Source organism: Mustela erminea, chromosome 21 (assembly GCF_009829155.1).
Source record: "Mustela erminea isolate mMusErm1 chromosome 21, mMusErm1.Pri, whole genome shotgun sequence".
NCBI classification, from domain to species: Eukaryota; Metazoa; Chordata; class Mammalia; order Carnivora; family Mustelidae; genus Mustela; species Mustela erminea.
Genome location: NC_045634.1, coordinates 7,356,336 through 7,384,279, shown reverse-complemented (window position 1 = coordinate 7,384,279; position 27,944 = coordinate 7,356,336). Strand labels below are relative to the sequence as shown.

Below are 27,944 nucleotides of genomic sequence, written 5' to 3'. Positions count from 1 at the left end.
TGGAATCTGGGGGTATTAGTATAATCTCTTGGCTTGTTCTCCAGTGCATCCCATATTATCCATCATGTGGATTTTATTATTTTAAATTTCACCTGTTGTTTTACAGGTTTTTTTGGGGGGGGGGCACATCTCACTGCAATCACCATGCATCTACAAAGAGATATGAATTTCCCTAACACCATAGAAGGTGATGGAAAGAAAAACTATAAGATAGTTTAGTTAAATTTTATTTTTGAGTTTGACTTTCTTAGTAGTAGGAGAGATGCTGGATTTATACCTCTTAAACCAATAAAATGTGGCAACACAACTGGCTAAGTTTAGAGATACAGTCAGTGGCTCTCATCAGTTATTCAGTCTCCAAACACTAAGTTAACAAAGATTTATTGAAAATTTAAGAGGTGCCCCAGTAACTTCAATGTGGAAGACCCTGTGCTAGTTGTCAGATCACACATGTGATCTCTGTTCCCATGGAAGTAATAGAACATGTAAGGTTCTCTATAAGCCTTAGAGAGGAAATTTGAACAATACCTCATCTTCCATAAATCTTGATGTTATATGAGATACTCAGTACAACATTTTTCAACCTCAGTGAGTCAGAATTCTTGGAATGAATCATTCTGGATAGCTTTCCTGAGAACTTATTATCTAAGCACTATCATTTAACAAATTTAGATGATGGAAATAATCCTAGAAACATAGGCACTTTCCTGATTCTTTATGGAAGAAAATATTAACTATATCAGAATTTCTTCTAAGGTATTCAATAACCATTATGGCTGTCAGTGATCATATGTATTATGGTACATGGCAGTTATAGTTCATTGGATTGGAGGAGAATTTGATCCTACAAGAAAAAAAAATAGTAGAATACTATATTAGTGCTATAATACATACACAAAATAATGAATAGTACAAAATAAAAGAATACTATACTTTGTCCTCAAGGCTACTTTGTGTTTTTGTTGAAAGCTTTATTGAGATGTAATTCATATACTTTAATCTTCACCCTTTAAAGCGCTGTTTAGTGTTGTTACACTGTTTTTTAGAATAGTCACAGAGTTGTCAACTGTCATGAGTATCTAAATTCAGAACAGGTTCATCACTCCCAAAGGAAACTCCATAGCCATTAACAGTCACTTCCCATTCACCCCTCCTCATACCCTCTTGTAATCACTAATCTGCTTTCTACTTCTATGGATTTTTCTATTATAAACATTTCATAAATTTGAATGATACAGTATTTGTCCTTTTTATCTGGCTTCTTTCACTTAGTATAATGTTTTCAAGGTTTATAGCATGTCAGTCCTTCATTCTCTTTAGCACTGGGTAATATGCCAATGTATCAGCACACTATATTTTCTTTATCCATTTGTCAGTTGATAAATATTTGGGTTGTTTCTTTCCTTTGCTATTATGAGTAGTGCTGCAATGAACTTTTGTGTCTGGGTTTTGTATAAACAAATTTTCATTTCCCTTGGGTATATACTTAAAATTATGAGATATGAGGAATGTATGAAATTTCTAATTTCTGTTATCCTAACACTTGTTACTATGTGTCTTTTTTATTATAACTACTCTAGTGTGTGTGAAGTATCTCGATGTTTTGATTTGAATATCCTTGATGGCTAATAATTTTGAGAAACTTTTCATCTGTTTAATGTTCATGGACATGTTTTCTTTAGAGAAATGGCTCTTCAAACATTTTTACCCATTTTTAACTGAATTATCTTTTTGTTGTTGAATTGTGAAAGTTATTTATATGTTCCTGATAAAGTCCTTCATCAGATATATTATTTGTATATATTTTCTCACATTTCATGAGTTGTCTTTTCACTTTCTTCTTAGAGTCCTTTGAACCACAAAGGTTTTAATTTAATGACATCCAGTTGTCTATATTTTCTTTATTGCTTGTGCTCTTTAGTGTTATGTCTAAGAAACTATTGCCTAATCCAAGGCTTTGAAGATTTATACCTGTGTTCTTCTAAGAGTTTATGCTTTTAGCCCTTATATTTAAGTCTTTGATGCAGTTTGAGTTAATTTTTATCTAAAGTGTAAGGAAAAGTCTTACCTCATTTTTCTGCCTGTGGATATCCAGTTGTCTTAGTAGTATTTGCTGAAAATGATATTCTTTTCCCCATTGAATTATGGTGTTTCCTTACTGAAAGTGAATTGGCCATTAATGAAAGGGTTCATATTGGATTATTAATTCTATTCCATTGATCCATATGTCCATCTTTATGACAGTAATTTAATATCTTTATTAATGTCATTTGTAATTCAGGAATTGCGATTCCCCAACTTTCTTCTTTGTCTAGATTGCTTTGGTTATTCTAGGTTCCTTCCATTTACATATAGATTCTAGGATCAGTTTGTTAGGTTATCCTAAAATAAATATAGCTAGAATTGTGATACAGACTGAATTAAAATTTCAAATCAGTTTGGAGGGTATTGTCATTTAATAGTACTTAGTCTTTCAATCCATGAACATAGGATGCCTTTCCATTTCTTTAGATCTTCTTTAATTTCTTTCAACAAAATTTTGTGGTGTTCCCTGTACAAATCCTGCATGTCTTTTGTTAAAGTTATTCCTGAGTATTTTAATTTTTGGATGCTGTTGTAAATGAAATTGTTTTTTCAATTTATGTTCAGATTGTTCATTGCTAGTATATAGACATACAATATATTTTTGTTTACCAGTCTGTATCCTGCAAACTTACCAAAGTTGTTTATTAGTTTTAACAGATTTGTGTGTGTGTGTGTGTTTTTCTTAGGATTTTTCATGTATATATAAGATTGTGTTTTATGCAGACAGTGTTATTTTTACTTCTGTTTGTCATTTTTTTTTAATTTTTATTTTTTAAAAAACTTTATTTATTTGAGAAAGACAGTACAAGCAGGGGGCAGAAGCAGAGGGAGAAACAGACTCCCTGATACACAGGCAGTCCTTGATCCCAGGGCCCTGGGATCAATACCTAAGCTGAGGGAAGACATTAACCAATTGAGCTACCCAGGTGCCCCATATTTCTGTTTGTCTTATCTGGGTGATCTCCTCTCCCTCCTTTCCTTCCTTCTTTCCTTCCTTTCTTCTTACCTTCCTTTCTTCCCTCATCCATCATTTCTCTATTCTCTCTCTCTCTTTCTTTGCCTGATTGCCTGACTAGAACTTCCAATACAATGTTGAATAGAAATAGTGAGATTTGACAACTTTTGTCTTGTGCCTAATCTAGTATTTTTTCCCTGGCATTCAAGATTCTCTCTTTGTCCTTGGCCTCAACAGTTTAATTATAATGTACCAAGGTGTGTTAATTGATTTTCTTCTGCCAGTTGAGACCTTCTAGTAAAAATATTTTTACCCCAAAAAACAAATAATTCAATTAAAATGGGCAGAAAACATGAACAGAGGTTTCTCCAATGAAGACATGCAAATGGCCCACAGACACATAAAAAGATGCTCTACAACACTCATCATCAGGGAAATGCAAATCAAAACCATAATGAGATATCACCTCACATCTATCATAATGGTGAGAACTGAAAGCACAAGGAACAACAAATGTTGAGGATGTGGAGAAAAGGGAATCCTCATGCACTACTGGTAGGAATGCAAGCTGGTGAGCCACTGTGGAAAACAGTGTGGATGTTCCTCAAAAAATCAAAATAGAACTACCCTATGATCCCATAATCACACTATGGAGCACAAAGAACATGGAAACATTAACTTGAAAGGAACTATGCACCCCGGTTTATTATAGTATTACTTAGAGTAGCCAAATTATGGAAGCAGCCATCAATAGAAAAATGGAGAAAGAAGATGTAGTATATACATATATATGTATATATATAAAATATTCCTTCATATATATGAAAGAATATTATTCAGCCATAAAAAATGAAATCTTGCCATTTGCAACAATATAGATGGAGCTGGAGAGTATAATGCTAAGTGAAATAAGTCAGTCAGAGAATGACAAATACCATATTATTTCACTCATTTGTGGAATTTGAGAAACAAAATAAATGAACAAATAAAAAAAAAAAAAGACAGAGAGAAAGACAAACCAAAAACAGACTCTAAACTATAGAGAACAAACGGGTGGTTACCAGAGGGGAGGTGGGTGAGGGGATTAAGGAGTGTCCTTGTAGTGATGAGCACCAGGTGATGTATAGAAGTACTGAATCACCATATTTTACACTTGAAATAAAAAATAACAGTGTTATTTTACAATATAATAACAAATTAATGCATATTATTATATATATAATTAATATATAATATAAAATAACTGGAGTTTAAAAACTTAAAATATGTTCTCAATTATTGTATTTTCAACTCCAGAATTTCCATTTGGTTCTTATTTTCTGTCTCTTCATTGATATTCTGTATCTGGTGATACATTGTTCCCATAATTTTCTTTAGTTCCTCAGCCATGATTTCCTCATGTTTTTGCCTGTATTTATAATAGCTGCTTTAAAAATCTTTGTCTAGTAAGTCCAGGGTCTGGGTTTCCTCAGGGACAGTGTCTCTTGGCTGATTTTTTGCCATGTATGGGCCATACTTCCTTGGTATTTGTGTCTCAAACTTTCTCGTTGAAAGCTACATGTTTTTAATAATATAAAATGGCAGCTCCAGAAATTCTTTTTCTCCCTCACCCCAGAGTTTGCTGTTGGTGGCATTCTGTTGTTTGTTTGTTTCATAGCTTTTCTGAAATAATTTTTTAAAGTTTATATTCTTTGTGGTGTGTTGACACCAAGTCTGTACACACTCAGCTTTGTGGTTAGCTAATGATTGCACTGAGATTTCCTTAAATGCCTTGAACCAGTAAATCTCTCCACCTTTGCCAAGGGGCTCTGTTTGCATGTTGGGGGATGCCTTCAGCACCCTAGCTGCTTACATCTCTGTCCTAACCTTCACTTCTTGTTTGTGCAGATTTTCAAGAAGAGATTAGTGATGTCTCAGATCTCTTTGGCATCATGTACACAGCCCTGTACATGCATGTGGTTCCTTTTAGATTCCTGCAATGAATAAATCAAAGCTTTCAAAGCTCCCATGGACTTCTCATTCTCCAGCTTTTCTGTTTGAAGATTTTGGGCTCTCCTTTTTTTTTGTCACACTCTATCTCTTCCTCAGTTATCTGCAATTTTAAGCAACTGCTGCTTACCAGTTTTGGAAAATTCTCTAGGGGAACCAGCTATTCCCCCCAGGAAGCTCCAAGTCAGGTCAAATAAAGACAAGGCTTTATTTGTGGGTGGTTATATCCAAGGAGCTGCCATAAAACTAAAAAAATGACATTTATTATATTATTATGTATTATATATTATTGCAGTGTTCCTTGTTACAGTAAAGCACTAGTTTAAAAAATTAGAAAATTTGAGGACACCTGCGTGGCTCAGTGGGTTGAAACCTCTGCCTTCAACTCAGGTCATGATCCCAGAATTCTGGGATTGAGCACTGCATCAGGCTCTCTGCTCAGTGGGGAGCCTGCTTCCCCTTCCCCCTCACCGCCCCACCTGCCTCTCTGCATACTTGTGATCTGTCAAATAAATAAGTAAAATCTAAAAAAAAAAAAAAAAAAATAGAAAATTTGAAAAGACTATGTAATCACATAGAATTTGCAACCAAAATTTATGATAACCAAGCAAGGAAAGCCATTTACTAATGGTAAGCCAGTTAAATTGTTATGAACATCCAGTGAGGATGTCCATAGGAAATAAAATTATTTAATACTATTGACCATTCAGCAGAAACAGTTGCTTGAAGAGTTGACATTGGGAGCAATCTCAATAGTCAATTAAAAAACAAGGCAAATGATTTTGAGTGGTTTCCTTGGCTTCTTGTGAGTCAACAAATGTTACTGATACTGTCTAGTTGTTGTTCATTAAGGGAGCCAATGCTGAATTTGAAATAACTGAAAAATTAGCCTCTGCGAATAGTCTGCATGGCCCAACTACCCGTGAAAATGTCTTCAAAAGAGCTGAGAAAACACTAATCCAGTACAATCTGAAGTGGAACCTGCTAAGATGTATTTCAGCTGATAGAGATAAAAAATACACATAGAACAACAACAACAACAACAAATTCAACTTAGACAAATTTACAAAACTTGTGAAATATAAGGTGTGTAAATACTCTTGTTATTCGTTGTATTATTCATCAGCAGGTGTTTTGTGGAAAATATTTGAGTTTATCATATTTATTTGGCTAGTATTGTCAATGATGAATTTCATTTGTTCTCATGGACTTCTCTCTTGTTAGTTCTGTGAATTTTTCTCAGAAAATAAACTGAATATTTTGACTTACCCTACCACAAAGCAGCAGCTTAAGAGCTTAGCACTGATTTTATTTATTTATTTATTTATTTTTTTAGCTCTAGGTAAAGATTGAAATTTTTCTGGAGAACTGCCCAAGATCACTATTATAGAACACTAAATGGCTTACAACTTAACATTCACTGTAGGTTTTATAATGTTTCTTAATGAAATCAGCATAAAGTTGGGGCACCTGGGTGGTTCAGTTTTTAAGCATCTGCCTTCAGTTCAGGCCATGATCCCAGGGTCCTGGGATGGAGGCCTGCATGGCTCCCTGCTCAGCGGGAAGCCTGCTTCTCCCTCTCCCACTCCCACTGTTTGTATTCTCTTTCTCACTGTCTCTTTCTCCTCTGTCAATTAAATAAATAAATAAAATCTTAAAAAAAAATCTTTACTTTTATTAGTAGCTCTGTAATACCAAAAAACCCCTTCCCCTTCCTCTTCTTTTCCTCCTCATCCTTTTTCTTTTTCTTCACTATTATTTAATTATATTTTGAATATCATCATGAGAAATTGTGAAAATTTAATTTCTGTTTTTTTATACAACTACCTCATAGTATCTCTTTTGTCTCTTGACCTGAAGAATTTAACATACTTACTATCTGCCCAGCTCCCTCACATTTAAAATAACTTGTTGATCCTGTTCTAGATAGAGAGGTTAATAGTATCTCATCAGATGTCTGGAAATAATAGGTGAAGATTAACTTTAGGATAATTTCACCAAGGCATTAATTTTCATCCCAAACTATTACCAAAAGTTTTGAGTTTAAATTAAAAGGGTGTTCAAAAGCTTGGAAGAGTAGAGGTTAATGAAGAGGGCCCACATAAAAAGTGACTTTTCAATGATATAATCTCAATTTTCCACTGAAAGCAAAACAAATTAATAAATAATATAGAAGATTAAAGAATCAACGGGTGGAATAAAATAACCATTAAGACACGTGGCATGGTTGCTTTTGGACTTTTACCCTAGCATCCTGAGTGAGAGAGGATGGGTTCCTTTCAGAAGCTCTAATGGAAGAGGTTGGAAGATTTCACAGAGCATGTAATTTCTTTATTCTTTCACAGAGTGATGAAAGCTCAGACATAATTTGGAATCTGTTTCATGGAGATTTTGATATGGAGGGAAAAGGGATGATAGGAAATCATTTGCATTCTTATAAAATAGTCAAGGAAGTACTCATCAGGAAAGCAGATACCATTTTTATTTGCATTAAGTAGTCTGTATAATTCTGTGCAAATGTCAACTTATTCTAATGTACAAAAGGCAGAGTGTTTAGCTGAAACCTTTGACGATGCACTACTTTGGGTCTTCCATTTGGTCTACATCAACAGTAAAGAGGGACAGGCATGCATTTCTGCCCGCTGGGTGACTAGTGTGTTGGGCCATTGGATAATCTTGTCCCTTCTCTGAAAGAGGGCGAGAAAGATCCAAGACAAAACTCACTTATCAACATGCACAGTGGTTCCGTAGCACAGATGTTTAAGGGAGACATACAAAGGAATTTTATTTGGTGGTGATTTTTAAATTATAACAAAGTTCACAAAAAGTTTGTAGAACCATTCATTTTTCTCCTCTTTCTCTCCCTCCCTCCCTCCCGCCTCCCCCCCCTCTCTAAATGGCTGCAACTAAGTAAACAACATTGGGAAGTTCCTTCTGGAGCATAAGCAGTAGAGGTGAGAGGTAGAGCATCCAGATTGTTTTTTGATGCAACAGGCTCGGCTTCAGGAAATCCCAATGTGAACGTCACTTTCATAGTGACACATAAGGGGAGTGAAGGACTTGACCTGCTGTGGAAACTCAATTTCAAGTTAAAGGTGAACGGACAAGATGAACATTCTACTTCTTTCCTCCTTCTTTCTCATTCATCCTTAACTTAAAGAGCGAAAACCTGGGGAACCTCTAGTGAGAGTGCTTGTGACTCTCCTGCCTTGTTATGTCCACCTCATGTTGCAGATCCTCTTCTATAGCCCCACACATGAAAAAACCCTGACTCTTAGCTTTCATCCCTAATAACAGCCTGGCTTTAATCACTTCTTCTTTCGTTAAAGAACACTAATCACAACCTTCTCCCTCCCACCAGAGGCTCCTACTTCTAACTTTTCACATTTCATCAAGGCAAGCCACTTTTAAAAAAGAGCCGTCATGCAGCCCATTGAGCAGAAGGAGGGCCCCATGTCCTGCGTGATCCCAAGTGGCCTCCCCCTCCATTATCCCCATTGCTTCTTGACAGGTCACTGGTGCTAAGTAAAATATTCTAACATTCAAGATACCTTTATTCAACAGCCTTTCCTCCAGTGATGGCTTCCAGATGGGAGGAAATTTTTAAAGTCTATGGCCCTCAACACATCATTAAATCCTTTCAATGTTTCCAAAAATCTCTAGTCCCCAGCACACTGATAATCTCTCTCCATGTTGACATCAGCAACAGGAATGTCAGAAAAACTAAGGAATGTAGATAAGGAGAATTCACAAACAACCTCCTATTTAGGAAGAACACCAAATAGTATTCATGTACCCTGAAATTAGTTGTGTTTCCTCTGCACAATTTATACCATTCAGTTTGATACCTCTTCCCTGTCTCTCTCTCACACGCACCCAGGCACACAAGTACACACACATGCACACAAGCATATTTATACAAGCACATGCACACATTCAAACCGGTAACATTGTGGCGGATGCTATTTTTTCCCATCTTAATTTTCTTCTGAGGGGTTATGATTATTGGTAATTGTCCAGACCAAACTGCTTACCTGGTGCCCAAGGAAATTGTTTTGTTTATGCTAATCTTTGACTCAGGCTCAATCCCTTAAAACCTTAGAAAGTTTATCAATACAGTGAAAACTTTGTTAGTTTTCACATATATCAAATTCCTACTTCCCACCTCCATATCCCAATACAGAAGTAAAAGCCTTTGGCCTGAAATTCACATTTGCTTTAGTAATGTGTGTTAGGATCAAAAGTATCAGTAATGGAGTTGATTGTTCAGTTCCTAGTCCACTGAATAGAGAAGACTGTATCTCAAACTCTGTGGAAAATATTTTTCATTTAGGTCAACCTCTGTGTTTAATATGTCATTTGATATTTAGAAGGTGTTGGGGTGTGTGGAAAAGAGCACCTAAAAATACAGCTTTACGCTGGAAAGATTGGCTGTGGAGCTTGTTCTCCTGAGATGTGTAGCTTGACCGGAGCCCCAGGCTCTTCTACCGAGGGCACAAACTCCAGCCTTTATTAGAAGTACCTGCTGCTTCAGGTCATGCCTCATTTGTCCTCACATTGTAGGAAATCCTAAATGCAATATCCGTAAGATATAAAGGGATTTAAATGACGGTCTGTCTGGGGAATGGGCAAGGAAGAGGGAAACTGTCTTTTTCATCTTTCTCCTTGATCGTCTGTCTGGTAACCATTTAAATTCTGAGATGCCTACATGTATGTTTTCATAGAAAATGCTCTGAAGAAAGCTGTCAGTTTGTAGTTATCAGAAATAAGCAAAGCTTAACAGAGAGAAGCTCAAATGTACGTTCAGATGTGAATTTATCTAATAGAAACACCATCCTATTCTTGCCTTCATCTGGTCTGGGACCACTCTGACCTTGTGTCTCACTTCTAAGCAGGAGGGTGGAAAAATGTCTTTGTGGAGATTTTAAATTGTAAACACTGAAAACAGAGGCCACAGATTTGATAGACTCCATCTGTAAAGCAACATTTAAAGGCAAACAGAACACTCTGTTCACAGCTGATTTGGTTTACATTAGCACACAGTTTATATTCTCCTATGTAGACTGAAATAAGATTATACTGAACACAATGATATCTTGAATTTTAATATGTATTTTTATGTATTATATTTAATATGTATTTTTAAAATGCCATTTACAGATTTTTTAAAAATTATACCCACAAACCTCACTATTTAAGTTTATAATACTCAGTAATTTCTTATGCAAAGACTCAAGAGACAGGAATCAGAAGAAGGTTGGAAGATATAATTCTCTGTATGTCTTAAAACATGCATGTCTCTGACCACCCAAATATCATTTCTTCCATTGGATATCAACTAAACCCACCTATAGACAGAGGTGTGGAAGGTTTTCTGGGCATAGTGTTTCAAGTGTTTTATTCTTCCTTCCCCTTTCCTCCCTCCTATGGGCTTTTCCCCATTCTAATAATAGAGTGCCCAGTTTTAGCGCTGGAAGTCTTCTGTCCTGGGAAACTCCATCTGAGCACACAGTGACAGCCATTCCCTTTCCTGCCTAAGGCTTCCCACATGGCAATCAAGAGGGCATGATGCTTGGGAGATAAGAAACCTGCTGTCAACACATAGACTATCTCATGAGATTTCAGGGCAGGTTTTTTTGCATTTTACCTTATAGTAAAGGAGTTGCAGCAATGATATCTGGTCAAGCTGGTGGTTAAGGCACAGAGCTTGGTGCACCTTTTTTCCTTCTCATGGAAAAGGAAGTGATTACAGAGGGCTTTCTAACAGGGAAGGTGGACTGTGTTCTCCTTCCTGAGATTCTTAAATAGTTTCTTGGTCCTGAAAATTTCTCAGACCTCGCAGGAACCCTTTTCCATTTGCTCAGACACAGGTTCCCAGGAAAATGGACTGTAAAAAATTATCCATGTTTTTAAACCTTAAGTTTCTCTCCAAGGTTTAAAGGAAAGAAAGAAAGAAAGAAAGAAAGAAAGAAAGAAAGAAAGAAAGAAAGAAAAGAAAATGCCTTGTTATGAATAAATGGCGACCAGGTGAAACCGAGAAAAATGAAATCATAATGTGTCCATAAAGGCTTATATTCTAATTTGATGATCACATGTGTGTAGTATATAGGGGTGTGTATAAATGTGCACAAGACAGGGAGAGAAAGAGACAGGCACAGGTTGGAGTGGGAAGCGCTGATTATACAACTTGCTCTCAGATTCCCAAATTTTAGGTGATTGTCTTCTTCCCAGAACACAAATGGTGGTATTCAGAATTGACAATCAATTAGTATTTTCAGATTAAGTATAAACTGAGTAATCTCATCACTATATGTGAAGTCATTAGAGAGAGGGCAGCTGGAGCATACAAAATTCTTAACAGCACCAAAGGCATCAGTGGAACAGAGGATTTTCCCTCCATTTTTGGTGGGAACTTGGTCACTGCCTTCAAGATATAGTTTCAGTGGATTTTTCCAAAGACTGAACCAAGAAAGGCACTGAAACTCCTGGACACACTGACACATTCCTCCCCACTGCTTCCCAATGTTTAGCCAAGGGACTTGTCTTTTCTACGCTAAGACTTTGAGACTTGTTACTTTTATTTAACTCAAGTCTTGAGCAAAAAAAATATATTGTTCTACATCCAGGCCAGAAAGCTCTCTCCCAAGAATTTACAAGCCACCTATGGAGTTTTAAAAAGTCTTCAAACAGAATGGTTATGTGCCAGGATTTCCTAACACATCCAAAAATGAAGGCTACACAAGAGGGAGGAAAAAAAAAAACCTGTCAGTGCCTTTTAAACTTTATAATAGATATTGTGAACAGTGGAGGATCTAATGGTAGATCATCTTCAAGAATAATCTGAGTCAAATCCGTAAATTGGAGAAAATAATGACAGCAGACTTTTACCCTCTTGGATACTATGCTTCCTGATGTGGCACTGAAACTTACCCCACCTTAACGGAGGGTTTTCTACTTGGTTTGATCTCTCTCTTTCATCAGATGCCACCATTGGAAACCAAAGGCACATGGTCCTTCACTTATATTTTCCTTTAAGGGATAGGATTCATAGAGGGTATGTTGCTATGGATATGGAAGAATAAAAGTACTCTTCAGAATGGTTCCAGAAAGCAGAGTGGAAAGAATCTGTGTTCCTTAGCTGGGACAGGTTCAAGCTCATACTCACAAGGCAATTGGCTTCATGCATACAACAGCAGCCCAGAAAAAGGCAGTCATCAGCAAAGAAAGCTGGAGCCTTCATTCCCATGCTGCTCTGCACATCCTCAAGTGGACTGGCTACAAAAGCTATTCTCACCCAGCAAACTAGAACCTGTCAGCCTTCAAATATGGCAGTCAGAGACCTAACTCTGGACATTTCAAGGTTTGATGGCTCCTGGATGCTCCCAGGTAGAAGTATCCTACTTTGCTTGGGCAAGGAGAAGCCCAAGGACATTTCAAGGTTTGATGGCTCCTGGATGCTCCCAGGTAGAAGTATCCTACTTTGCTTGGGCAAGGAGAAGCCTATCTTGTGACCAGTGAACTCACCCGCCCTTATTCCAAACATGTCCTGCTGAAGGCCCTCTCAGGTAGCTCCTACCATATTGCTTTGCCACCCTCTCCTACACAGAAAGGTCCCTCATGCAAAATGCTTCTGCCTGTGGTTAGGATGTTGCTTTTTCTTTTTGCCCCGGATGACCTGGATAGTGTTCTGTGGCTCCTTTTCCCCCTAATAGCACCAGCCTTTATGTTCTGATCATCATTTCCTAGTTAATAAGACTGCTAGTGCCACACATTCCCACAGATGATTTATTATTCTCTTTATGAAGGTATATTTCTGCAAGGATCATGTCATTTGCAAGGCATATGGCAGAAGGGAGCTATAGTTAAGGATGGTGAAATAAGTTGCATCAGGTTTTGCTTGGCAAGGGCACCAGATGGATGCCTTTATGATGAAGTGGGGATCCTCCAGCCTTTTCTTTTATGCAGGTCTCCAACAGGTGTTTCCTCTAAGGCATATCTGTTTTCCATAACATCAGAATAAAGAAAGATGTTGTCTGTGACAGCTTGTGTATATAGATCATGCTTTTATTATGATAGAAAAGTGTATAGTGATTGATTTGGTATTCCAAGTCAAGCTAAAATGTGCTTGGGAGAAGATAATTTTCCATTATCCAAAGGACATTTAATTTCCAGAGCAGGAATCTTCATTTATTATGGAGATGGAGAAGGGGGGAAGAGTGAAAGGAGGGGAAAGGTGAAAAGGCTGAAGAAATTGACCAGAAGAAAAGTAGTAACAGTTGTCCCAGACTTGGATGCTGAGGGTGGGGAGAAGGAGGCCACCTTCCTGAAGGTAACTTTGGTGTATTACATCAACATCTGAGGGACAGTGTCTAGGAAGGTAGGTGTAGAAAGAAAAATACATTGTATGAATGAGTAACAGAGCCTCATAAAAATCAAAAACAGACTCTGGTCTTAGGTGTATTTCCTGATGAGTTTCTTTAACCAGCTTGGCCTAAAGCTATCATTATAGTCCTATGTAGTACCTTTGTAGTAGCAGTAAGAGAGCCTGAGTGGCTGTTTGAATCTGGGGTTGGAGCTGCCGAGTTAAGGAGAGTTAAGGATATTTAAACCACCAAAAGGCATGTTAAGTTGAAAGAATAAGGTAACCCATTTTGGTTAAACTGACCTTAAGGCTTACATTGCAACATCTTCTGGCCAGGTAAACGGCTAGAATCCACTAAGTTCACAGGGAGTCTTCAGTGGGGAAGAATACAAAGGATTGTATCTCAGCTTTGGCCAATCTCACTAACAATAAGCTCTTGGGACGCCTGGGTGGCTCAGTTGGTTGGATGACTGCCTTCGGCTCAGGTCATGATCCTGGAGTCCCGGGATCGAGTCCTGCATCGGGCTCCCAGCTCCATGGGGAGTCTGCTTCTCTCTCTGACCTTCTCCTCGCTCATGCTCTCTCTCACTGTCTCTCTCTCAAATAAATAAATAAAATATTAAAAAACAAAAACAATAAGCTCTTAACTTTCCAAACTCTTCTCCCATGTCAGCCTCTCTGGGTCCTCTCTCTATCCTATTACTTTAAGCCTGACACTTCTAAGCTGACAATATTCAGTTTCTTTGTCTGAAAAATTGTGACTTAAGATAGTAATTTAGAACCTGACTAGGTTAAAGAGATTAAAATCGCTTGATTTTATCTTAGAGTCTGAGTCTTTGGGCCAGGTGTTGAATAACAAGCTGCATTAATTCACAGAAAAACAACAAAAACCTTCAGCCTGCAACGCAGAACACAGTATGTTGTATTTTTCCCAGGACATATAGTAAAATCTCACAGGAAAGTGCTGTCTAACATACTGATTACCATGGCTAAACCTACAGTATGACACTGTACCATATGTCCCAAAAGGTGTCTCAAGAGATAGTAACAGATATTTTTAAATAAATAAATGAATCAGTAGATGGTAAGAGCGTACAGTCAACTAAGTGTGTAAAACACTGGATTATGCAAACTCAAAAGGTTTTCTTTATTGTACGACTTTTCTAAACCTTTCATAACACTGAAGAGCAGTGTGAATCTAAGAGGGGACATTTTTCTCAAACTTAATTTGACTGCAGAAAGCATTTCCTCACAACTTCTCCAGTTACTAATATTCCATGCAACGTGTTTTTTAGAATAGGCATTTCTGTCAGAATAGGATGGATGTATGATGTAGTAACAACCACGAAATCTCAGTGACTGAACACAACAAAGGTACCTTTCTTCTTCCCGTTACATATCCAACACAGGTCATTGAGGCCAGGGCACTCTGTTGTATATGGGCACTCAGCTCTGGGCTGGTCATCACTACAAAATGTCAAGAGTGGGCCTGAAGAATCACACGGGAGCTTGTCCCTACATCAGCCATCACTTCTCATTGTCCAGAACTAGTCATGTGGCTCCATCTGGTTGCCCATTTGTTAAAGACAGGAAGGAGAATTGGATCTTCTGAGCATCAGTAACCTCAATCTCAGCCATTTTGTTCAAATGCCACCTTTACCATTTGTTAGCTCTTTGATCTTTATCCCTAAAATGTGGAGTGGTCTTTAAAGTCTGGTAGAGACTGAAATGTTCACCAAGTATTTCAGTCACTTCCCATGTTCCTCAACCTCCATAAAGTTAGTAGGAGGCATGTGACAAGTTCTGGTCAACGAAATATGATAAAAAAAATGATGTGCATCACTTTGGGCCATGGTCAGTTAAAAGCCCAGGCTTGTTTCTCCAGTCCCTTTCTCTTCCCTTGCCTTAATGGCAAAGAAGGATGCATGTTCTAGGTGTGTGACTCTAAAGATGGTACAGCCTCTGCACCACTCTGAGTGGCTGTGTGGAGCACAGACACCTGTTCACCTGAGCAATATGTAGTGTGAGTGAGAACCTGTATTATATTCAGCCCCTGGAATTTTGAGGTTGTTTCTGAAGACTAAGCCTTGATTCTCCTGACTAAAATAGGTCCAGACTCTAAACTTTCTGTGCTTCTAGAAGGGCTTACTTTCTTCTCTATTGAGCAAATATGCATTCTTTCAGATATAATGGGATTTTTCCCAAAGATCATCTAACCCTTTGGGTGGTTTAATATATTACATGATCAAGATTGTGCCCAACCGCAGTGTTGGCCGATCATGTGGAGGGCTTTGACAAGACTCAAACTAAGATTAGAGCAGAGTTTAGTCAAATGCAGGCCAGTTATAGAAGTTGTAAAGAATATAAAATGCATGTAATAAGGAGGAAGTTTTCAACAGGGACTCAAACAAAAAGATATGGAAAGGAGAGGGGAGGAAAACAGGTCAAGGAGAGAGATACCATTCATGACTCAATCTCACAGCCTTCACCTATGCTCAGGTGCCCCAAACACCTCCCCTGATTTCTCCCAAGCAATAGTAGCATCACTACAGTAGCAAATCAAGAGCAAAAATAACCACCTTCAAGGCACATATAGTGTAAGGTAAAAGGAGAGCTTGATATGTCTGCTAAATGCACACACATGCAATATACATATGTGCACATACACTCACAAAGTGCTTTGTACGTCTTCAGCTGTGATACACTCTGTAAATTCAAATCTTTGTGTCCTTCTGACATGAATCTTTATTCTAGAGTCTCAACAGACCAAGGTTATTCTTGTGCTATTCTGTGCTTTGGGTTCAAGGTTCTAATGTGTTTGATATCTTGGCTTTGTTACACCAGTGCCACAAATGTTTTCAGCTAACTCTCCATTTTCCCTGTTTAGGACTTTTCTGTATGAAGTGGAAAAAGATTCTGACAACCTTGATAGCAGTGGCATGTTTCATTGGTGCAGAGCAATCTCTTTGGACAGTGTGATTCTGGTAGGTGATCTTGCACCAAATTTCAAATAAGGTAAAGCTATACCTAGAGTAAATAATGTCCTTATAGTAGTTATAAGCAAGAACCTGCCATTTTTCTTTGTAAACTGTGAATTCCAAAGGAAAACACCTTCCTCACCAGGCTGCAGGGTAACAGATGAGGCATTTGACAAAGACCATGCAGGTAATATGCTGGATTTGAAACAATTAGATCAGATTGTTCAAGTCCTTCTTCCCCCCTTTCACAGTTTAGCTGAGTCAGTTATTTAGAATAATGTTCTCCTAACATGTTGTTATTTTGTAGTAAATTTAATTAATTTAAATGCACCAGGGAAACCATTTACAACAACTCCAAAGACTTTCCTTTTTTTTAAGTAAATATTTTCCTAATTATTGGTTTAAAGTTTGGATTTTCTATAGTGGTTTCTCTTAAAGCTGGCTGTACTTAACACATTAGTCAAGAATGTATCTCCTAGATGCATAACATGGGTGAATCCTAATAAATATTAGAATCCTGTCTCTATCTCTGTTCTCTCAAGGAAATGAACTAACTCAATTTACTGAAATGCTAACAACTAAGATGTTAAAAATCTGTATTCTAATCCACGCTCTGACACCTGCTTTCCAGGTGTCATAATCAAAGTGATTGTTGTATGAACCCTATATAATTTTTTCAACTATGACTAATTGATAACTATATATTTTTCTTGTTTTCCTAAAGAGTTATGTTCACTTTTTTTTTCTGTTAAACACACACACACACACACACACACACACACACACACACAATCCTTGTGGCTTAGTACCAGTGTCCTAAAAGAATATTTTTATAAATTTTTTTGTAAATTTTTTTGTAAAAGCATGATCAATCATTTGATCAAAAGCATAAAATTGTCAGAGCTGTCATATCAACTAGAAAACCTTTAGGGCTGCTACTGAAATTCACCATTTAGCAATTATGTCTTCTTATAAGCTAAGCAAAATAAACACCATTGAACAGGAAGCTAAACATGTTTTAGTGGGAGAGAAATCATTAGAAAGGTTGAGAAGTTGGTTGCAGATGGAGGCATCCAAGAGACCAAGAAACAGAAATAGCAGATGTTTTATTATACCTTACTTCTTAACACAGAGACAGTTTGCTATGATAGATATCTCCTTTATGATACTTGATGTGGAATATAGTTCAGAACACCAACTGAGTCTTTTGATAAGTTTAGAAGGGCTTCTAGTTTAAGAAATTCTAAGGGTTTTCAAACTTGTGACCATAGAGGAGAAATGTCCATATTGAAGAATTCAGAGAGGCTTTGAAATTGGTTTCATTTGCAGAAGGGTCAAGTGGAAGTGGTTGATTTAAGCTACTTTGAACAAATAGTGCGTCCTCCCATCCTCCAAAAACCACCATCTTTCTCAATTGGAAGACAGTTTTGTGCCACAGTTTCTTGGAGAAATTGCCTCTCTGGCTGTGCCCATTAATGCACTCTGCCATGTATCTTATTTCTAATTGTTTAGTTCTACTCAGAAGAGCAATCTTTGGACTTCAGGCATGTTACATTAAATACTGTTAGAGGCTTCATTATTCAAGTTAAAACTAATCGGATTAGCTAGAGACAATTATTTAATAGATTTGGTTAAGATTCACATCGCTCTCCAAGAAGGCTCTCCAGGCGAGTAGCTTTAGTTCCCCTCACAGGGCAATTCCCTTTGAAAAGAGAGTATTTCCTAGTATATGCTAATTTGACGAACTAATTGTAGAGATGTCAGATGTTACTTATTTATCTTGTTAGGTTTTATCATCCCCTGTTTCACGGAAGCTTATCATTTAACCCAGCTAAAGATGGGCATAGGGCAGGATGATATACACATTTGAAGTATTCTGAGTCTTCATGTGCTGAGAAATATAGGCCACACTCATGTATGACGTGCTTCTACGTGCATTTAACCTATTCTCTACCAGCTTCCAAGAGTCCTCCTCTGAAACTCTAGGAATTCAAAAAGATTCAGAGTTGATTAAAGGTATTGAACAATAGCTAATGAGTTGAACACTGTACTTTCAATATATTATTTCATTTCCACAACAGAATTAGTTTTTATTTTTTAAACCATTCAAACTTAAAGAAATTGAGGGTCAGAGGGTAATCTAGCTTGTTCACAGTCATAAAAAAGAATACAGAATCAGATCTCCAGATCCAGTGCTCTATCTAGCCCATTCCAGAGCCACAAGAGAAGGCGCTGACTCATTCCTGGAAGAAATCAGACAAAGGCTTGAAATGAGTTTTCTACAGGAATATCATCTCCCTCTCTCTTTTTAAAATTTTATTTATTGTTGGGGCGCCTGGGTGGCTCAGTGGGTTAAAGCCTCTGCCTTTGGCTCAGGTCATGATCCCAGGGTCCTGGGATCGAGCCCCGCGTCAGGCTCTCTGCTCAGTGGGGAGCCTGCTTCCTCTCCTCTCTCTGCCTGCCTCTCTGCCTGCTTGTCATCTCTCTCTGTCAAATAAACAAATAATTTTTTTTTAAATTATTTATCACTCTTAAAAATCTCTGTGAATGTGGGGGTAAAGCTCATCTAAATATTTTTCATGTATCTGGTTATTTGGAGGTAGTACTTAGAGATATAGAAGAAATGTTAACAATTGGTGATGCTGATGGTAGTACTGGCATGTTCAAATGTTTGGGTTCAAATAGAATTTTTGTGACCTTTTCATTTCTTTTCTGCATTTCGCATAACAAATTTCCTCAACTTTGGAAAGTATCTGTTGAATGAGTTTGGTATGTTAGGTTGAACTATATGAGGTTACCAATATTCAACCATTTTGATCCATGAAAAGGCAATTTCATATGTTCCAAACTAATAGGTATTTTCATCTGTGTAAAAATCCACCAAAAACTGCAACATGTTGTACAACTTTGTGTGATTTTCAGGGCTCACTAGAAGACATAAATTTAACAATAGAATTTGTAACATTTTAATTTTTCATTTTACTATGGCACATATAAGACCAAAATCATGTAATGAAAATAAAAGATGTACTTCCCATTTGGTTCTATGGTTTCACACCTTGGGGAATAACACTGAGTTTTAATTGACGCACTCCATGCTAATAAAAGACTTTAAAAAGTGGACTAAGAAGGAACTCCACAAAAAAGGCAAAAAGTATAATTGCCTCATAATAGGTAAATTCTGTTTTATGAGCAATTTGCAGAATTTAATTATCCTTATGAAAGTCCTCCTTTGAATGCACCTGGAAGAGTTGGGATGAGGGGATGGAGCCTCCTTTGAGAAACTCTCAACTTGTTTCTAAAACTGACCAGACTCTGGCATGCTTATTCTTAGAAACGAATGGACAAGTCAAAACACGAGTTTCGGGACCACGTAGTAGCATGTGTCTTTGGAGATGCTACCTCAACACTGATAGGGCTTCGGAATTTTGTAATGCCCTTGAGAGCTAGCAGTTATACACGAATGGAGCTGAAAGACATTGTGTTCATTGGGTGTCTGGATTACCTGAAGAGAGAATGGATATTTCTACGGAATTTTCCCCGAATATTCATTCTACCTGTAAGTGTCACATTAGAGATAGTGAATATAATATAGCGTAATGGTACTAGCATTAATAATAATAAAACGGTAGCTTGTAATTATATAGTGCTTACTGGTATCAAAAACTGTTCTAAGCATTTTACATATATTAACTCATTTTACCCTCAAAATAATTCGAGGGGTAGATTTTAAGTTGTTGAACTTTGGGTATGGAGAGAGTAGATAACCTGTACAAGTTTACAGCAGGTAAGCAGCAGAATAAAGATTTAAATCTAGCTATTGTGGCTCCTGAGTTTATGCCCAGGAGCCACTACATTTTATGTTTATGTTCATAATCATATTTTATGGTCTTTATATAAATAAGAGTTTCTCTGCATTTCTGAATCTAATTTTGACTTAATGTCCACAGCTAAATATTGATACTAGATAGCCTTTGTGGTCTGACTTCCTCATCTTTTCTGAAGACACATTTTTATGGAACGCATAATGCCACATGGTCCCTGATAGATGTGTGAGGAGGAGGAATTAGGCTTACATTTCTGAGAAATGGATTCATTATGCATATGTGGCATTGTGTTTGTAATTGTACTTGCTCTGAACCTTTATACACATCTATGCCATTGTATGCCACTATTTCCCAACATGGACGGGACTGGAAGAGATTATGCTGAGTGAAATAAGTCAAGCAGAGAGAGTCAATTATCATATGGTTTCACTTATTTGTGGAGCATAACAAATAGCATGGAGGACATGGGGACTTAGAGTGGAGAAGGGAGTTGGGGGAAATTGGAAGGGGAGGTGAACCATGAGAGACTATGGACTCTGAAAAACAATCTGAGGGTTTTGAAGGGACGAGGGGTGGGAGGTTGGGGTACCAGGTGGTGGGTATTATAGAGGGCACGGATTGCATGGAGCACGGGGTGTGGTGCAAAAATAATGAATACTGTTATGCTGGAAATAAAAAATAAAAAATAAAAAATAAAGCAATTAATTTTTAAATTAAGCAATTAATTTTTTCATGAAATAATGCTGACAATAGGTAATATTGTTCAAATTTCAAAACTGGTTCTCTCAAGAAACAAATTTCATTTGCTTTTTTAAAAAGCCACCATAAAGTTCTCTGCACTTACTTTAAGCCATAGAAAGGAAGACAGGAAGAGAACCAGAAACCTCTAGATCTAGCTAGTGTTGGGAATTATTGGTGTTCATCCCTAAGCTACCTGAAGCCAGGACCAGATATATCTCTATTTCTCCACTAAATTGGGAAATAAGCAACCACCACTATGCCAGTTAATCCAGAGGGTATAGGAAAGGTCAGCTGCAAGCAAAATTGTGGGGATGCAAAATTTGCCTTTAGATCCATAACTTTAGCTTTACCCCTACTGTTATCCCTACTCACTTGAATCATCTAAACGTAATCTTCCTTCTCCACACTCCTTTGGCTCATTCAGATTTGCTCTCAGGAAAGGGTCTGTGAAATTTAGTCGCACTGAGATATTAATGATCAACGATGCTAAATGTGTTTCCGTATCAGGTGACTAAGTTTTAAAACTGAGTCAGTGAAGCCTGAAGTGGCTTTGGCTCAAAAACTGCATCATCCACAAAGAGCCATCGCCATGAGTCATGATATAAAATCCCTCCATCTGAGGAGTCCCTCCTCTACTGGGTTTTCTCTCATTAGGGATCTGCACTCTTTCCTCAAGACCTGCATGCAGCCAACATAGAAGAATGTTCCATGTGTGCTGTTTTATCCTCTTCATGCAAGGCATCAAGCAACCCAGCTTTGGTAGACACAGAGACCATCATGGCCACCCTCAACATTGGATCACTGAGAATTAGCTGCTCTGATCAGTTGCCGGGACAATCACGTAAGAACAACTCCCTGACAGGAGGAGGCTAAAGGAATGGAGTAAGGAAAGAGAATTAACTCCTCTCTGAAGTACTTTGATCATGGGGATGTTGGTCAGTTATCTTCAAAGACCCCTCCCAACTCTGAGAATTCTGTAATAGAAGTAGCAGACAGTTAAGTTCTTGGTAATTCTAAGCCAAAAACTATTTCTAACTTCTAAATGGAATATATGTAACGCTGTTTTCCCATTTTAAGAAAAATCACTGAATTTTAAGTGCTGCTTTTGTTATTAATTATATTTTTGTTATTAATTACATTTTTGTTATTTTTTACTTATATGTTTATATGTTTATTTTATTTATATTTGTTTTTATTTATATGTTTATTTATTTTATTTTGTTAACTTTTGTTATTATTTATATTAATATAATTAATTATAATATAGTATTTATTTATATTAATATAATTGATTATATTTTGTTATTAATATTTTTGTTATTAATTAATATTAATAATTTAATATTAATTAAGATAGAAATTGGCTCGTTATTATAATTAATATTTAGTAGTCATAGTAGTAGTATCAATTCTCACTGGATCTTAGAGATGTTCCACTACTATTCCTAGTCTTATGTTTGAGAAAATGAAGTATAAATTCTCTTTTACTCTTTTAAGATGCTTTCAATCTATGAACATTAGAAGACTATATCTAAGGTCTCCTCCAACTTTCATAGACTAAGAATGTCATATTGCAGCTTCAGACTGGAAAGATATGTGAGAAGCAGGATCTATTCAGGGTGGAGATCAAGTCTTTTCTTCCTTTCTCTTCTTCATTTTTTAAAAAAGATTTTATTTATTTATTTGACACACAGAAATCACAAGTAGGCAGAGAGGTAGGCAGAGAGAGAGGGAGGAAGCAGGCTTCCTGCTGAGCAGAGAGCCCAATGTGGGGCTCGATCCCAGGACCCTGAGATCATGACCTGAGCCGAAGGCAGAGGCTTAACCCACTAAGCCACCCAGGCGCCCCTTTCTCTTCCTCTTAATGCCTAGTACAATTATGGTCACTTCTATGCTTACCATATACTTAATGAATTGAAGCAAATGAGCCAGGAAGATGGACTCTTGAGGAGTTCCCATTCATTTCACTGTACCCAACTGTTTGAGGTAAATCCCCACTAAAAATTGTGGTTTCCCTTCTCCCTTCAAATAGGAAAAGGTTTATCTATTCATCTATTTCTAAAATTGACTACTAGACATTCAACCTAATATGAAAGTGTTATTAGTGAAGAATTTTCTGTATCTAAAACATATTTTCAACTCAAAAAATAAAAATAAATCATTGTTGTGGTCCCCTTAATCCAGCCATTTCCCTTGGGGATGTTGATCTTCAGGATCAGGAACTCAGTCCTCTGTGCAGCCCCATACAGATGCTGAGCACGGCTGTTCCACTATGCATGGAACTTGGAGCAGTCAGACATCACAGGAATTGCAAGGCTTTCAGGATTCTGGTTGTGGATAAAAACGTTCATATGTCAAATTAGGAAACCAAAAGAACTCTCTCTGACTTCTAAATCACTGTTGCTAGGTGGGAAAGTAGAAGGTTCCTGGGCCAAAGGAATAAATGAATAATCAAGCCTACTCTTTAGTAGGTGAACTGAGCCAGCTACTTGAGATGCCCTTCCTAAGTAACAAAAGCCCACTTGGCACCCAGAGTTTCAGGGTGTTTTGCAAAGCAGACTGATAACAAAGCACTTTATAAATAGCAAGGTGCCATGAAAATCCAGACTAAGGAGGTATGAGCCATTTCACTGATGAACAAATCTAAAAATGCTGTTGTGTTCTGCACATAAATCCTTAGCATAGCAATTAAGCTCATTCAGATTTACATGAGATATGTGTGTGGTATATGTGTGAGTAGGTGTGTGTATATGAGTACACCATACTTACAACTTTCTATGACTAGACAGAGAAGTATTCACTGAAAGGCAATATCATCAATATACAAATGAAAATGCCCACATAACATAAGCCAGAGATAAACTGACATTGGTCATCTACTTAATCATCTGGGTGACTTGTCCTTTCTACTATTAGTTTTACTTAAGTCTCACATCTTATATAGGCTAGAAAGATAGAAACATGTGAATTTAGTCCTAGCTCCCTATATATCTAGTGATTTTTATCTTTTCACTTATTTATTAATACAACAAAACAATGTTCTTGTATGATGTGCCATGTACTCTGTTACAGGTTAATAGGTTGCCCTCAAGGAGAAAGAGGAATTGGTAGAAGGAGGTAAAGGAGAGGGGGGGAAAGATTTGGAAAGGAGGCAGAAAAAATAAAGGAATATCAAAGAATTTCAATCCTTATGAAGTATGAGTAGGTGCTTTCCCCAAAGACAATAGCGAAAGTTTAGTGAAAAATGTGTGGTGTAGGCCATGCACCATTTCTTTTTTTTTTTTTATTAAATTTTTTATTTTTTATAAACATATATTTTTATCCCCAGGGGTACAGGTCTGTGAATTACCAGGTTTACACACTTCACAGCACTCACCAAAGCACATACCCTCCCCAATGTCCATAATCCCACTCCCTTCTCCCAAACCTCCTCCCCCCAGCAACCCTCAGTTTGTTTTGTGAGATTAAGAGTCACTTATGGTTTGTCTCCCTCCCAATCCCATCTTGTTTCATTTATTCTTCTCCTACCCACTTAAGCCCCCATGTTGCATCACCACTTCCTCATATCAGAGAGATCATACGATAGTTGTCTTTCTCTGCTTGACTTATTTCACTGAGCATGATACGCTCTAGCACCATTTCTTTTATGGATGTCATCATACCCTTTTGTGTAACCAGGAAATGCAGATCCAGTCAGGCTCTACTGTGCCACCTAGCAAAGGTCATGGAATCTGCTTATCTGGTGCCACAGCATCAGTAAAGTCACATTATGAACTTGTGAAGAGCAAAGCATCATTATTCAGAAATTTCATCAATTACTCTGGCGTTATAAGAATCTCCCTCGAGTTTCTATCTAAAGATTCCCAATCCTCAGTGAAGCCTGTTTGGTTCTCTTAACATTCTTCCCATTTCACATTAATACTACTCTTGTACCATCTCTAAAAGGTGGAAATGGGAATATATGCCCCCAAGAATTGACAGTATAAAGGATTATGAAATTCTACTAGGAGGCAGAGAACATCTTGCATGCTGTGCTCCAACATAAGACTAGCTAATGAACAGTTCACTTTCCCTTCTTCTAAGACAATGGTTGTCAACCAGAGACAGTTTTGCCCCAAAAGGCCGTCTGACAATGTCTGGAGACAGTTTTGGTTGTCACACCTTGGGGGGATACTATTGGCATCTAGTGAGTAGATGTCAGGGATGCGGGTAGACATCCTACAATGCACAGGACAGCCCCACATAGTTTCAAACAAACAAACAAATGAACTTTGGGGCCCCAAAGATTAATTGTACCAAGATCAGAAAACTTGCCCTTGCATATCTGGTGAGACCTTTGTGGAGTGTGGATTTTCTCACATCTTCAGTCATGATAAACTTATATATGAAGGCCATCTTGGACCACTGAGACTGTTCCATACAGTGATTCACCAAGGGGTGTTGGGGATTGGGGACAGCAGAGTGAGGACTCTCTGAAAGACCTATAAGAATGCCAGCCCTTGGGGCGCCTGGGTGGCTCAGTGGGTTAGGCCGCTGCCTTCAGCTCGGGTCATGATCTCAGGGTCCTGGGATCGAGTCCCACATCAGGCTCTCTGCTCAGCGAGGATCCTGCTTCCTCCTCTCTCTCTCTCTCTCTGCCTGCCTCTCTGCCTACTTGTGATCTCTCTGTCAAATAAATTAAAAAAAAAAAAATTAAAAATCTTTAAAAAAAAAAAAAGAATGCCAGCCCTTCTGGACATTTCCATGGGAAACTCTAGGCTTTCCAGTGATGCTCTAATTGCTGCCCTGTCACATCATAAGGAGAGCAGGTTGGCAAACCTAGGTACTGAACTAAATAATCTGTGGCATAATCTAAACATATAACGGTAATTAAGTCTGACAACTTAATATGCTACTGAAATTTAAATGTACAGTAGTGATCTACAATTAAGCAATCTTTTGTAATAGCACCCTGCCAGACTGGAAGATTTCAGGTATAATACTATGTACTATTAGATAGCAAAAATATTGACATTAGTACAGTATACCCAGGCTACGATCTGACACATTTTCAAATTAACAATTGCTCTACAAGACAAGATAGAATTAAGGCATAAATTCAGTTGTTGTCCTTCTGCTGATGTCCAAAGCAGTTATTCCAACTGTTTTACATGTGTCTGCACCCAATAAGGGCATTTGAGATGGAAGTATTTGACTGTGTATACTGAATTCACAGATTTGATATGACTGTAGTAAAATTCTGATCTCTCTATAGTTTCTACTGGTCATAGCAGCCAGAGGGATCTTTTATAATATTTAGTAGATAATGTCAGCTCCGTTCTTTAAACCCTATAATGTGACCCATGACAATTATAGGAAGATCACATAGGGTCTTGCAGGCCTGTAGGGAGTTTGAATTTTCTCCTACTTCGTCCTGTTCATACTGGCTTTTTTCTACCTTGGATTCCTTATCCCATTCCTTCTGCCTGGGTTGGTTTTCACCCCTCAGAACTCCATTCCAATATCAGAGAAGACTCTCTTCAGACCCTATCTAAAGTCACCTTCCCTCATCAATCACTGGCCCCTAAAAGTTAGATTTTTCCACAGTACCCATCACTGAAAATATTTTATATTTGCATCATAGAGAATGCCACTGGGACAGGGACTCTTCATAATCCTAGCACAGAGAAGATTTTCTTTAAATATTGGAAGAAGGAGGAAAGAAGGAAAGGTGCATAGAGCAGAGAAAGCATCTAACACAAATCTGAGAATAAAGTAAATCTTAGTTCCCCCAATCTTCATGCATTATGGAAATCCCAGAGACTTTTATTTAGGAAAAATAGTTGGAAGGTATTCAGATCTCATTACAATTAAGATTTACCAATGAGTTAGATATCTGATCTCTAGTTGTGATATAAGCCTTCCTCCTAAATAGCTGTGTGAACATGGTTAGACCTCTGGTCTTCTACCTGCCTACCTGAAGTTGAAGGGTTTACTGAATTCCTAAGGTCCTTGCCGGTTCTACCTATAAACTAAATAGCTTGGGAGCTTCCTATGGAGCATCAGGTTTCCCCCCAAATTCACCTTGAAGTATGACTCCGAATTTTAGCAGCTCTCAGAAACTCACTAACAAGAAGTTCCTCTTTCACTGAATGTCTTAGGGAAATGGAGAAGCTGGTAAATATTATAGCATATAGCATTTTCTCTGGAAAGAAGAATCTTCTTCTGGGTCATTTCTTTTTCACTGTCCTCATCTCCGCAGCCCTCCTGTAGTCTTCTGTCAGCCTGTCTTACCACCACACTCAGATTCATTCCACATCTTACCCCATCTCCTCCCATGTGCCTGGCTCAGTAAACAGCAAACCCTCTTCCATGACAGTAGGGAGTTTTAATTATAAGTAGAACTTTTACCTTCCACAGTAGTATTCTCAAAAAGGTTCAAGAAAGGTAACCAGCAGTTTTAAAGGATCACTTCTGTCGAGATCATTATGTGTATGTATCTTTTTTAAGTGGACCCCAGCTCCCCATTTCTCTCTTCCCTTTTCATTCTTTACATTTTTTAGTTTGGCGTAGAGACAAAAACTCTGGTCTTCTGCCTGGTTTTGAACCTCTCCATAGTTCCCTGCATAGTAGCACTTGTCTCAGGCTGATGCTACGCATCACTGTCCTATGGAGTCAAGGCTCACAGAAGAAAGTGAAGGGTTTCACCTCCTCACATAGGAGGGAAATCTGTAAACTGAAAGCAAAGCTCAGAGGCTCCAAGTGACACCCTGCCCATCTTTAAGGAACTTCGAAGGCATTCAGAATTGAGGCAGGCCAACCGGGGATGGGAGGCAGCCAACTCTGTGGAAGAAGAAGACATGAGTGGTACTTTGTGTGCACCTGAATATCCAGAGGCCATCTCCAAGAGGCTGAGAGCACTAGGAGTCAGAAGCCTTTTGTTGTGCACCAGAAGCACTGGTGGAGCAGCCCCACCTATTTATTCACGGATTCCTAGAAGTTCTGAATGCAAATGGGTATGCATTCTA

At 37.8% G+C, this 27,944-nt stretch overlaps 1 protein-coding gene across 2 annotated transcripts in view; it reads left to right on the top strand.

The window, feature by feature from the left end:
- The window catches only part of KCNU1 (potassium calcium-activated channel subfamily U member 1), a 146,840-nt gene that overhangs the window by 103,311 nt on the left and 15,585 nt on the right, over window positions 1-27,944 (top strand). For both annotated transcript variants that reach the window (XM_032329302.1, XM_032329301.1), the window contains exons 20-22: window positions 16,279-16,375; window positions 19,704-19,928; window positions 21,592-21,778. In XM_032329302.1, the coding sequence (XP_032185193.1) occupies window positions 16,279-16,375; window positions 19,704-19,928; window positions 21,592-21,778 (509 nt within the window). The remainder of the gene's footprint in view (window positions 1-16,278; window positions 16,376-19,703; window positions 19,929-21,591; window positions 21,779-27,944) is intronic.